This window comes from Sabethes cyaneus, chromosome 2, assembly GCF_943734655.1.
Source record: "Sabethes cyaneus chromosome 2, idSabCyanKW18_F2, whole genome shotgun sequence".
NCBI classification, from domain to species: Eukaryota; Metazoa; Arthropoda; class Insecta; order Diptera; family Culicidae; genus Sabethes; species Sabethes cyaneus.
This window is the reverse complement of record NC_071354.1, coordinates 192,672,939-192,685,836: the sequence shown is the minus strand read 5'-3', so window position 1 is coordinate 192,685,836 and position 12,898 is coordinate 192,672,939. Positions and strand designations below refer to the sequence as shown.

At 36.5% G+C, this 12,898-nt stretch overlaps 1 protein-coding gene across 2 annotated transcripts in view; it reads right to left on the bottom strand.

Moving 5' to 3' along the window:
- LOC128737645 (protein GDAP2 homolog) overlaps positions 1-12,898 on the bottom strand; it is a 194,629-nt gene that overhangs the window by 91,036 nt on the left and 90,695 nt on the right. For both annotated transcript variants that reach the window (XM_053832321.1, XM_053832322.1), the window contains exon 9: positions 6,107-6,204. In XM_053832321.1, the coding sequence (XP_053688296.1) occupies positions 6,107-6,204 (98 nt within the window). The remainder of the gene's footprint in view (positions 1-6,106; positions 6,205-12,898) is intronic.

Here is a 12,898-nt window from a genome sequence, read left to right as displayed (position 1 = left end):
CAATATTTTTGTTAAAATCGTCTGATCGAATACACTTTGCTGGGTAAATGTGTGAAGGACAAACAAATTTGGGAGAGTGAAAAGCCGATTTATTATTAGACGCACTATTTTCAAACTGGGCGGTGTGGTATAATTGGAAACAAACTCAACTGCCAATCGAGAGTTATGGGTTTAAGTCCCACCTACACCCACGCCCATTCTATATTTGTATATGGTGTCTAAATATATTGTATTTTCCACTTCATTCAGGTTTTCGTTCTACACGAAAACACTAACTCCTTCCATAGGCAATCAAAATATCAATGAAATGTTTATTGTGTTTCAAATCAAAACAAAATACAAAGTTTGGCTTAAATAAAAAGTGAGACAATTTACGCTCTAACTATTTTGAACTTGTATGTCCAATACAATGTGACCAGTAACCATGTTTATGTTCAATAAGTCCTTTACTGAGCTATACAATAACTTTACCGTCGCAGACACATTGTTACATGAAATCACCTCCCTCATCATAACATATATGTCTTTTGCTGACCTCCAACAGAGCAATCTATAACTATAATTATATCAATTAGGGGAATTATGTATAACGTGCCCCCCGTGGCCAATGTGCCCCCCCTTCGTTTTTCGCTAAACAAGCGAAATTAAAATGCAAAACCACCCAGAAATCATAGTATTTGATGGAACTAGCCTACTATGCAAGTATGACAGTTGTCACATGCTGTAAAAACAAAACAAAAATAAATTTGTTTTTGAGCAGCTTCCGATGTAACTTTTGGCGTCATTTCCATAAGCTATTTTCTTGTCAAAATCTGTAAATAACCGGTTGTTGCGATTCTATTGCGTAAAGTGAACTTCAAAATGACATCCCTGCTAAAAATAACGGTATGAAACGCTTGACTTGCTTTAACATTTAATATTTTTTCAAATAAGTAAAAGCAGGCCAAAATGCCCCACTTGCGGTGGTGCAATTTGCCCCCCTTGCAAATGTGGCTATAAACATAGGTAAACAGATCTAAGTTGAAGTCGATTGCCATTATTTAATTCAATTAGTATTGTAGAGCAACCGTGGTGGGAATAATTTGTTACCAACGTCCAAATTCTAGGTAATTCAACTACCCGGTACAAAACGCCACAGCTGCAGTATAATGTGCCCCATGCAGAAAAGAAAAAGTGCGCCAGAAGGCCGAAACTAGGTTTATTTTACATAAAATAACGATATTTTGCAAAACAAAGGAAATAGTTTTACTTTCTACAAAATAGAGTTAGTCTGTCACTGGTAGAAATACTCAAATTACCGCATTGGGCATATTATACCGCAGGTGGGGCATTTTACCCCGCGCAGACGAGAAACACAACATTTAGGTGCTTTTATTAAATAATTCCTAGCATGTTTATTCCACAATACTAAATGAAATAAACAATTGCAATTGGTTGTCAGCTTAAGTACCAACATATACACGTAGTTGTAACGTTAATTTGGGGAAGTATAACGGAGATATATCCATTTATTCTTAGGGGGGGCACATTATACACTTTTCCCCTAGATACGACATCAAGGTGCAATCATCTGAACAGCAACCCAATTTTTCCCTCAACTTTAAAAGCACGACCGACGACGAGACAATTCGTTCCTGCTAGAATAGATTCATTTCCGTGAAATTCCATCACGTTCTAGAAGTAGACTTGCTACCGGCGGCAATAGTAACATCCGCTTTTGGCTGAACTGTCAATCGACCGGTTTGTTGTTGATTGACCAATTATGTGGTTTCAAAACTCTTAACTTGTAAGGGTAAACGGGGTAACAACGCCCGCCGGGGTAAAACCGCCCACCATGGTTTTACAGGGCCCTGCTCAAATTGGTGTTAAATGTTGATGACAGTCATATTACTGAATGCGTACGCAATATTTTACAATACCTTGTACAGCAATATCGTATAAACTATCGGAGAAATAAATAAAAATAGATTTTTCGTTATAATCGTTTCGTTTTTTATAACTTTGTTCCCGCAGAACTTAGGGTTTATTTTCTTCAAAACGTTAAAACTTTCAGTAAATCCAACCCACTTCGCTTCTCTGATCCTGCCTTCATCCGACAGTACCTAAATTAGGTAACTGTTCATGCAGTTTTGTTGAAATAAATAGTGAAATGTGCAAGTCGGTCATTTGGGGGTAAAACCGCCCACAACGAACGGCGCAAGACCGTCGTGTATAATGATAGTGCGATAAGGAGATTTTTAAAATAATTGCATAGTTTGGACCAAAGGATCTCAGATTTACATAAAACAATATAAATGTGTTTAGTTTATAGCTGGTGGACTGTTTGGAAAAATCTAAATCGCCAATTTTCCCTGCGGGCGCTATGGACATTTTCTTGTTTTCTCGGATACAGCTTTTTTTTAATAATTCCTCCCTCTTGGAACAAATAACATAGAATAAACATATTTTTTATGAAAATATAGCAAATTATCTTAGCAATGGAAAAGTAATATGTATCTGCTTTATCAATCAGAACAATTTGAAATGTCAAAAAATGACCTACCGGATCAATTCCAGGATCTTTAATACCCATATTGTTATATTTTATCTTAGATCCTCTCTAGTCCTTAAAGATTGACTCCAGGATGCCTAACCCGATCCATCTTGTTGTCTAAGGAAACTACACTACAATAGATCAATTGTTCATTTAACCTTCCTAGTGCATTGGGGTCGTTTTCGACCCATCGGCATACTTACAAAGCTTCATACTCAATAACGGAACGAGCTAGAGACTTGAAATTTTCTGACTTTTCCTAACTTTGGAAAACTAACATTTTGGGGGAGTTTCAGCTTTCAGCGACATCTAGAAGAGGCACAGTAAAAAAAGTTACATATTATGCATTAGGGTCGAAAACGACCCAGGTTTTGAAATTGCTCTCATTCATCCATTTTCTATCCGAATTTCGATTTCTTTACCTCGTTTGAAAGGTATGGCCAAAACCTGGCACCCAAGGTATGTTAGGGAATATTTGTTGACTAATGGCCACTTCTGCGTCGGTTCCGGAACACCCACTATCAGGTCCCGGGGAACATTTTATACTTTGAGATAATTCGTTTTGCGGCACATCAAATCACGTTGGTTTGATAAAATAAGATTAATGGAAGTACAATGGGGACATTTTGGACCCAAATGGCCTCTTCACCATCGGTTCCGGAACATCCGGTATCCGTTTTTTGGGGACATTTTTGTTTTTTTTAGAATAACGCATCTTGCGACACATCAAATCACATCGGCTTGATAAAACAAGACTAATGGAAGTACCAGGGGAACGTCTTGGATCCAAATGGCCACTTCACCATCGGTGCCGGAACATCCGGTACCTGGTTCGGGGGACATTTTTTCGATTTTGGGATAATTCATCATGCGGTATATCAAATCACGCCGCCATGAAAAACCGAGATCGTCGAAAGTATAATAAAGACATTTTGAAGGAAAATGGCCATATCAATATAGATTCCGGAACATCCGGTACCCGGTTTTAGAGGCATTTGCGAATTTTAGCATAACTCATCTTGCGGCATATCAAATCACATCGGCTTGATAAAATAAGACTGATGCAAATACAATGGGGAAATTTCGAGGCCAAATGACCACTTCACGATCTGTTCCGGAACATCCGGTACCTGGTTCGGGACATTTTTTGGATTTTAGCGTAATTCATATGCTCCTTGAAAGATACAGTGCAGATACAATATTGTGTTCGTTCCAAGATCTAAAAAAATGTTCCCAGAACCAGGTACCGGGAGTTTTGGAACCGACGCTGATGTAGTCATTTGCCTTCCAAATGTCTGTATTATATTTTCAACAGTCTCATTGTGATGCAATGTGATTTGATGTGCCGCATATGAATTACGCTAAAATCCAAAAAATGTCCCGAACCAGGTACCGGATGTTCCGGAACAGATCGTGAAGTGGTCATTTGGCCTCGAAATGTCCCCATTGTATTTGCATCAGTCTTATTTTATCAAGCCGATGTGATTTGATATGCCGCAAGATGAGTTATGCTAAAATTCGCAAATGCCTCTAAAACCGGGTACCGGATGTTCCGGAATCTATATTGATATGGCCATTTTCCTTCAAAATGTCTTTATTATACTTTCGACGATCTCAGTTTTTCATGGCGACGTGATTTGATATACCGCATGATGAATTATCCCAAAATCGAAAAAATGTCCTCCGAACCAGGTACCGGATGTTCCGGCACCGATGGTGAAGTGGCCATTTGGATCCAAGACGTTCCCCTGGTACTTCCATTAGTCTTGTTTTATCAAGCCGATGTGATTTGATGTGTCGCAAGATGCGTTATTCTAAAAAAAACAAAAATGTCCCCAAAAAACGGATACCGGATGTTCCGGAACCGATGGTGAAGTGGCCATTTGGGTCCAAAATGTCCCCATTGTACTTCCATTAGTCTTATTTTATCAAACCAACGTGATTTGATGTGCCGCAAAACGAATTATCTCAAAGTATAAAATGTTCCCCGGGACCTGATAGTGGGTGTTCCGGAACCGACGCAGAAGTGGCCATTAGTCAACAAATATTCCCTAACATACCTTGGGTGCCAGGTTTTGGCCATACCTTTCAAACGAGGTAAAGAAATCGAAATTCGGATAGAAAATGGATGAATGAGAGCAATTTCAAAACCTGGGTCGTTTTCGACCCTAATGCATAATATGTAACTTTTTTCTAATGCATTAGGAAGGTTAAAGCAGATAAATTAGAAATTGAGCTACAACTTTTTTTTATACAGGTGGTTTTGCTTAGGCGGGCGGTCTTGCCCCGCTTACCCTTACAAGTTTATACATTACGGGGATTTATGCGTAATATACGTTTATGGGTTTTGTAGGGGGATTCTAGTCTTGCGTAATTACCACAAACTATCACTGTAAAACCGTAAGCCATACATCATTGAGCTAACCACCTCTGTTCTGCTTGTCGTTCAGAATTCTATCAATTTTTAATCAGTTGCAGGAGCGAAATTCTGGGTTCAGACTTCAACAGCAAATGTCTCTTATCTCGTAACAAAAACATTTGAGTAACTAAATCTTTCGAGCATATTTTGGTTCTGGTCATGGTTGTTTGGTCGGGATTTAGAAACGGCGATTTACATCAGTACCAAAAAGAATTGGTCTGAGTGCGATATGGAGTAGGGCTCAATATTCAAACAACTTTAAACTTTTAACTAGATGTTGTCTTCTGAGATTGTACGGACGTAGTAAGGTATGTGACTATAGCCCCTACCATGTGTATATTTTCATAACCTATGCTTCGTCAATATATGTTTATGAGATTCATATTTCAACGGTTTGCTTATTCATGAATTATAAACTTAAACAATTTTATAAACCGTTAATTAATTATCAAACAAACTGTCCAGCATTACGGAAGGATAACAAAAAACTGGAAAGCCGGAACCTTTGACCTTTCGAACAGTCAGGCAATTTGGATTTTTTCAAAGGGTAATAAAAAAAGACACCAACAAAGTGTTGAAACGTCGGGAAAACATCAAACTTCAGTCTTGATAAATCTCTCCGAAGACTGCCCTGCTCAATATTAACAATTACAATTGAATTCAGTCGATAAAACTTTTTAAATTCAACTTCAAAAAAGCCTAATACAGTATAGTACGGTTACAGTACGCAACAACGCCATATTAAACGAATTACATTCAACATATTTGTTAGATCGCAGTCAAAGAAATTTGTGATTTGATGGTAGTTCGGGTATGCTGGTTGATGTATTGAACGATAAGTATCACTACACGATACTGTCAGAAACGATTTTTTATAGAAATCTTTCGTCAAGCAACTACTGGCCTCGATGTGTGACTAATGATGTTCCCCCCTTGCAGACAGACATATACGAGACATATCAAGAGTACCGGTATTTTTCGGAACAACACTCAACGATAATCGTTCGGTTAGCGACCTAGAACACTAGCTACAAGGCGGTTTGTAGCAAAATGATAAATTTTAAGGGGCAGTCAAAGGAACGTAACAAAATAATACGGCGCAATTTGTGATAGTGTTGTACTACATAATTACAGGTGAAGCAGCTGCCACTAACCTTTCTTGGTGTTCGATTCCTTCCAAGCCATCGTCCAGCACGCTTTCGTAGACCATTCGTGGACGGTCGCCTAGCAGTCGCTGCCGGTCCAAGTCACCCTGAAAAGATGAATGTTGAGAATGGTAATTATACTATTTGCTCGAATTAACCAATCTGGTATAGCATTTGTTGTCATCGCTAATACTCAATTTATCCATATTTTTAGTTTTGAACTAATCTTACTTTCTAAGGATAGTGCTGTCCCAAGTATGCTCTTTCCAGCCATCATTTTGCAATTTTCATCGGTCCTGGTCAATAACGGAGTAGCAGCGGGCGGTATCCTATGCTGCTTATGCTTATGCTAATCTTACTAAGGATAGTAAAAGTATACAGTATATACAGAAAAACTTATTTCTGTTTTATTTTCTATAGCAAAAATGTTTCCTGGCTCTTGAAGTAGAACACATAAAAAAACCACCATGCGTCTCCAGTTTTCTTAAAAACCATGGAGGCGCTTCATATGCGGTTAAAAGCGTCTACCTTTTTTTTGGCGGAAACTCAACTACAATTGTTGCGACAATTTAGGTTCAGATTTCCTTGCTATGATCTAGTCTAAAAAAGCATTTTTAGGTAAAAGTCGTCAGAAAAATTAAAAATTTTACGTGACCCTTGCCGGTCTCAGAAGACTTTTCGTTTACGATTAGTTTACGTTTACTATGTGTTTGGTCAATTTTTTTATTGATATTTTTGTAATTATTCCTGGTTTCCTTATACCAGTCACTTTTTAGCATAGAAGCAGAGGAAATTTAAAAACAATATTGAAGCAAAATTATACTAAACTTGTGAAAATACTTAAATGGAGCTGAAATAAAAATTTTAAAATTCAGTAATAAACCAACAGATTGAATTTGTAGCATAAAATGTACTACAGTGGGATTTCGAATTTGGCATGGTTCGATTTTAGCGTGGTTCGATTTTGGCATGCCTCGATTTTTGCAACAAAAGTATCTGTATTTGGCATCACAAAATATTTCACATCCAAAAATATGCTCAAATATCAGTCAGTTTCCGCATTCATGCAATGACGAAAACATAATGCCCTCAATGTGTTCATAAAAAAAAGTTTGTCGTTATAGCATGTTTCGAACAAGGACTACGTCTTGCCGCAGGTTGCCAAAAACCTACTTGTACCGGAAGAATAGTTCTTGGCGCATTTATAAGCATAAAATTGTTGCAATCGTTGATTAATAATATTTAGTCAATTTCTAGCGCATCTACATTCAATTTTTTCGTATCAAAAAAGGGCGTAGGCGAAACGCATTTGTTGCCAAATTCGAAATCCTATTGAGACTTTAGAGTGGCTGGATCTATTGTTACATTATTTTGTTCCAGATTATTTTTCCTGGGGAAAGTGGGGCACTACTACTTACACGAAATACACTCATTATTAAAATATATACAAGCCCCTTGTTTTTGTGGCCACTTCACTGTTTTTTTTATTGGGGTGAATATTCGATTACCTACGGTACCTAAAATACTTAACAGTAACTATCCTATATCATATTGTTTGTTCAATCACAAGTGGTGACTTTTGAACACTATTAGATTTGCGTTATATACTATTACCTATTATGATTTCTTATGATTTGTTACGACAATTAAGATTATTTAACAGTAGGGATTAAAACCTACATGTAAGGAAAAAAAATTACATCTTAACCTAATATCTAACCTAGCTAACTTATGATCTATAAAGAGACCTAATCATCGCAATAGAGGATTGCAACGATTTTTGTCGGAAATTCGAAATAATTTTATTTGACATAGCTTCTAGGGTTTCAACACCAGTAAGTCTATGTAATTCTAGTGTACTAAACCAAGGAGGACGCTTCAAAATCATTTTCAAAATTTTTCTTTGAATCCTCTAAAGACTCTTCTTCCTCGTAATACAACAACTTGACTAAATCGAAACGGCATATAACATTGCCGGTCTAAAATTTGTTTGTAAATCAATAGTTTATTTTTCAGACAAAGTCTAGAATTTCTGTTAATGAGAGGATATAAACATCTCATATATTTATTACATTTTGCTTGTATACTTTCAATGCGGTCTTTTAAAGTAAGTTTTTCTTCACTGTTAGTTATTACTGCTCACCCTATATATCTTGTAATTAATATTTGATTACATTCACCCGTAACAGATCCCGTCTAGCTTAATTTTGGAAAATAAAAGACCGGCAGCTCAAATGAATTGTAAGAGGATCGAGTGAAGATGCGATTAACTACAGTGTGACAAATATATATTCGAACAAAATAATAATACAAGCATACTAAGACTATGTGTGTGTCATCATGGCTTAAGTCTTACTTGACGTAGTTTCATTTCGTATTGTGTCTCGTTCGGTGTGCACGTACCATGAATTCGGGTGAAATTGATCACTTTTTCGAGTATTTTTTAAATATCTTTGAATAGAAACATATTTAAGAAGATGATTCAATTTTAAAATAAGTACTGTAGTGCTAGCTACACGACAGTATCATGTATATCCTATATAAATAGTTTTATTTTAGATAAAACTTAATGTAACCGTGAAATTGAAAAATTACAAATAACGGGTGAAATTGATCACGTAGAAATCAAGACGATATTGCTATTAAACCATACGCTCTGACAGCAATAAGCTAGCGTGCAGTATAAAATTTGGAGTAATCGATATAGGCAACATAACATCCTGCATGTAGGCAACAATGTCGCATATAGCAACCAGCACAAAAATCAAACAGTCAGCTCTACATTAGCATAGTTGATGCATCTGCTAAATAAATATGAGCGATAAAAAAAGATATTAAGCCAATTTTAGCATCGAAATCGTTTTATTTTGTTTAAACATTGCGGTATATATGTGTAAATGTATGATTTACGTATACAATCTTCACCTATCTAGGGAAGCAATTAATTTAATTCTCCTCATATACGGGAGCTTGACTGTCTCTTTGAATATGTAGTTGCATTTCGCTATGTAAGCACAAACCGGTCTCTTGCACTCTCATGCAACTGCCATATGAAGCGTTTGTAAAATTTGTGCGAAGTATTGTTGGTCCTTTGCACTCTTTTATAAATCTCCATTCTGCTTCACAGAAAGAACAAACTTTCGCAGGTGGCAGCTCCATTTCGCACCCATAGCGATTTAGAAATCTATGTTGCCTCAGTTCATGATGTTATGAATCATTTTATTTTGTAAAAGGTCAAACTAAACAATTTCTGTCGCATTATTTTGTTCATGGAAATTATCAAAGCACAGCCAGATAATAAGAGAACCGAATTAGTTCTATTAAAACTTCCTTCTGCAACGAAATTTGTGTTAACGACAAGGAGTTTTATCGGGCATGTTGAAAAATGCGATTCGATCAAAATAGTAAGTTTTAAAAAATCAAGCCATTTACAAGATCAATCTTGCTGAAAGCCAAGTGTAACTCAATCTTTATATGGAAGGGTGCATATTCAGCTTTATGAATCAGTATAAACGTAGAATAAAAAGTTTTTTACTCGTTGGTCCGAGGTGATCAATTTCACCCGACTGATCAATTTCGCCCGAATCGACGGTACCATGTTTGAGTTACGGTCGTTGATAATAAATAACGAGTCGAGACGGGATCTGATGATAACCATAAAAAAACCGGAAGAAAACGAAGCGTTAGAACTGCAGAGGTCAGAGGGTTGTTCGAGAGCGAATTCGTCGCAGTTGCAACCGTTCCGCATGGAAAATGGTAGTTGAACTGAACATCAACAGGAAATCTCTTCGTCGAATTTTGAAAATGGATCTGAATTTGAAAGCATTCAAAAAACATAACATCCATAGTTCAAAAGGAAGCAACAAAACAAAAACGGCAGGAAAGATGCAAATTGCTGCTCCATCTGCACAGTGATTCCGAAGTGATCTTTTCTGATAAGAAGTGGTTTGTTCTTCAAACTCCGCAATCACGCTGAAAATGATCGGGTGTGGTCGGTTTCGATCAGGGACGTTCCAAAGCATAAAAATGCAAATGCAAAATACTATCTAGAAGTAGTCTTAGAACAAAATTTGATGTCTTGCGTTCGGGAAATGTATGGTGAAGAATATAACTGCTTTCAAATCTGTAAATCTTGTGCAGACGTGGTGACGTGGTGCATAGCCAATCTGACGGATTTCATATTGAAAAAGTAATGGCGTCCATAATTCGGATGAATTAAAGTTAGTTATCTGTTGAAATTTTGAATAAAATAACTGCTTGTTAAACGATTGCGAGCTGTATTTAGCAATCTTTACAATTATTTCGCCGAAAATCGTCGATAAAATCAAACAAATATTGTGGTGGCGGCGATTATCTGAAATCAACAAAAGCTCTGAATTGCATATTCAACCATATCTCATGTGATCAAAACGTTCAACGAGTAACAGGCTACCAAGTGAAAGGATGGTAGCGGTAGAAAGTGTGGCGCCATAGATGCAAAGATGGCAAGGACAGCAGTAAACCAATAGGACACCGCCTCTAGATTCTGACAATAAAGAACAGAAGTTGACACTAGCGTTTCATCATGCGCCATGCGTGAGAGTATGCTTGAAACTATCAATATTTCCCTGTTGAATACAACAGATGTCGCTACTTTGTAACGTATATTGTACGTTTCGGAAACAGCTCAATGTTGCGCGACAATAAATCTACTCAAAGCAGCAACATTACTCTTTCATGCAACTCTGTTTCTTTTGTTTTTATCGCTAATCACAATATAACGTTTGACATCTGAACCCATAAATAGTTGGTACCTAAACATTGTTTTAATTTATTGCGTTCATGTTGCGAAATGTACTTTTTGCCTTTCTACTATATGAAAATATAGTATAAAGGTATAGGAATCACTCGAAAAACCGAAAATTGAAAGAAAGCCTAGTGGGACGAATGTCATATACCATTCGACTCAGTTTCGAAAACTGATCATTTTCTGTGTGTGTGTGTGTGTGTGTGTGTGTGTGTGTGTGTGTGCGTGTGTGTGTGTGTGTGTGTGTGTGTGTGTGTGTGTGTGTGTGTGTGTGTGTGTGTGTGTGTGGAACGCTTTTGATTGAGCCAACATTTCTCGAAGATGGCTGGACCGATTTTAATGATCTTAGTGTCAAATGAAAGGTCTTGGCGTCCCATTGTTCGCTATTTAATTTCATACTGATCGGACTTTTAGTTCAAAAGTTATGTATAAAAATATGAAAAATATGGGACTTCATTATCTCATAGGTCCGTTAACCGATTTGAATAAAATTGATTGCATATGAAAGGGGAGTCTTTTAAAACCTTAACTTCAAGATTTCATGACAAATGGGCTTGTGGTTTGAAAGTTACATAAAGAAATGTGAACAAAAATGTATTTAAAACTGCTTTTTGATGCATATAAGCATTAATTCAATAGGAAACATCCTACAATTTATTATCATTTGAAAGTTACTGTTGAAATCTATAAAACGAAACCAAGTTACTGAAAATCGGACGATTGATTCAAAAGTTATTCAAACTTTAACACTTCTGCGCCGTATATTAAACCGTTAAAATGTATAAAATCGAAATAAATTAATCAAGGGTCGATTGTATTCAAATGTGTTATGTATGTGTATGTATGTATACATGCGTGTATGTATGTATACATGCGTGTATGTATGTATGTATGTATGCGTGTATGTATGTATGTATGTATGCGTGTATGTGTGTATGTATGTATATGCGATTTGCAATTTTAAAATTTGCATAGAAATACAAGAAGATTGAGAAACATTTCAATTGTCATTTTCTTTACTTGCTGTTACTCGCAATCGGACGAGCAAAGCAAAAAGCGAAGAAAAGTATTTGATTTAATCATATAGGTATAAGGGTAAGCGGGGCCAGACCACCCGCCTAAGCACAACCACCTGTATAAAAAAAGTTGTAGCTCAATTTTTAATTTATCTGCTTTAAATGAATAATTGATCTATTACCTACATATAAAAAATAAAAACATAAATATCTGTAATGGTTTTCTATTTTTTATTGCGATTTGGAAACACGTCCAAAAAATAGAGTGTTTTTTCCATGCGGGGTGAAACACGCCCACTAACGGGGTAAAACCGCCATAGCGTATAACTTTAACAATATTCAACCGATTGGAATGAAACTGGTGGCATTGGAGTCATGAATTTATCTAATTTAAACAAATTGAATCAGTTTGCTATCAAACAATACATAGTTCCCCGAGATTCGCAAGTTCGAAAGAGTGTCCGGCAACCACTCGTATTGGAAGAATATCAGTAATATAGGTACCAGCAGTCTTGAAATTGATACCGTGTAGTTTCCTTAGACAACAAGATGGATCGGGTTAGGCATCCTGGAGTCAATCTTTAAGGACTAGAGAGGATCTAAGATAAAATATAACAATATGGGTATTAAAGTTCCTGCAGTTGTTCCGGTAGGTCATTTTTTGACATTTCAAATTGTTCTGATTGATAAAGCAGATACATATTACTTTTCCATTGCTAAGGTAATTTGCTATATTTTCATAAAAAATATGTTTATTCCATGTTATTTGTTCCAAGAGGGAGGAATTATTAAAAAAAAGCTATATCCGAGAAAACAAGAAAATGTCCATAGCGCCCGCAGGGAAAATTGGCGATTTAGATTTTTCCAAGCAGTCCACCAGCTATAAACTAAGCACATTTATATTGTTTTATGTAAATCTGAGATCCTTTGGTCCAAACTATGCAATTATTTTAAAAATCTCCTTATCGCACTAGCATTATACACGACGGTCTTGCGCCG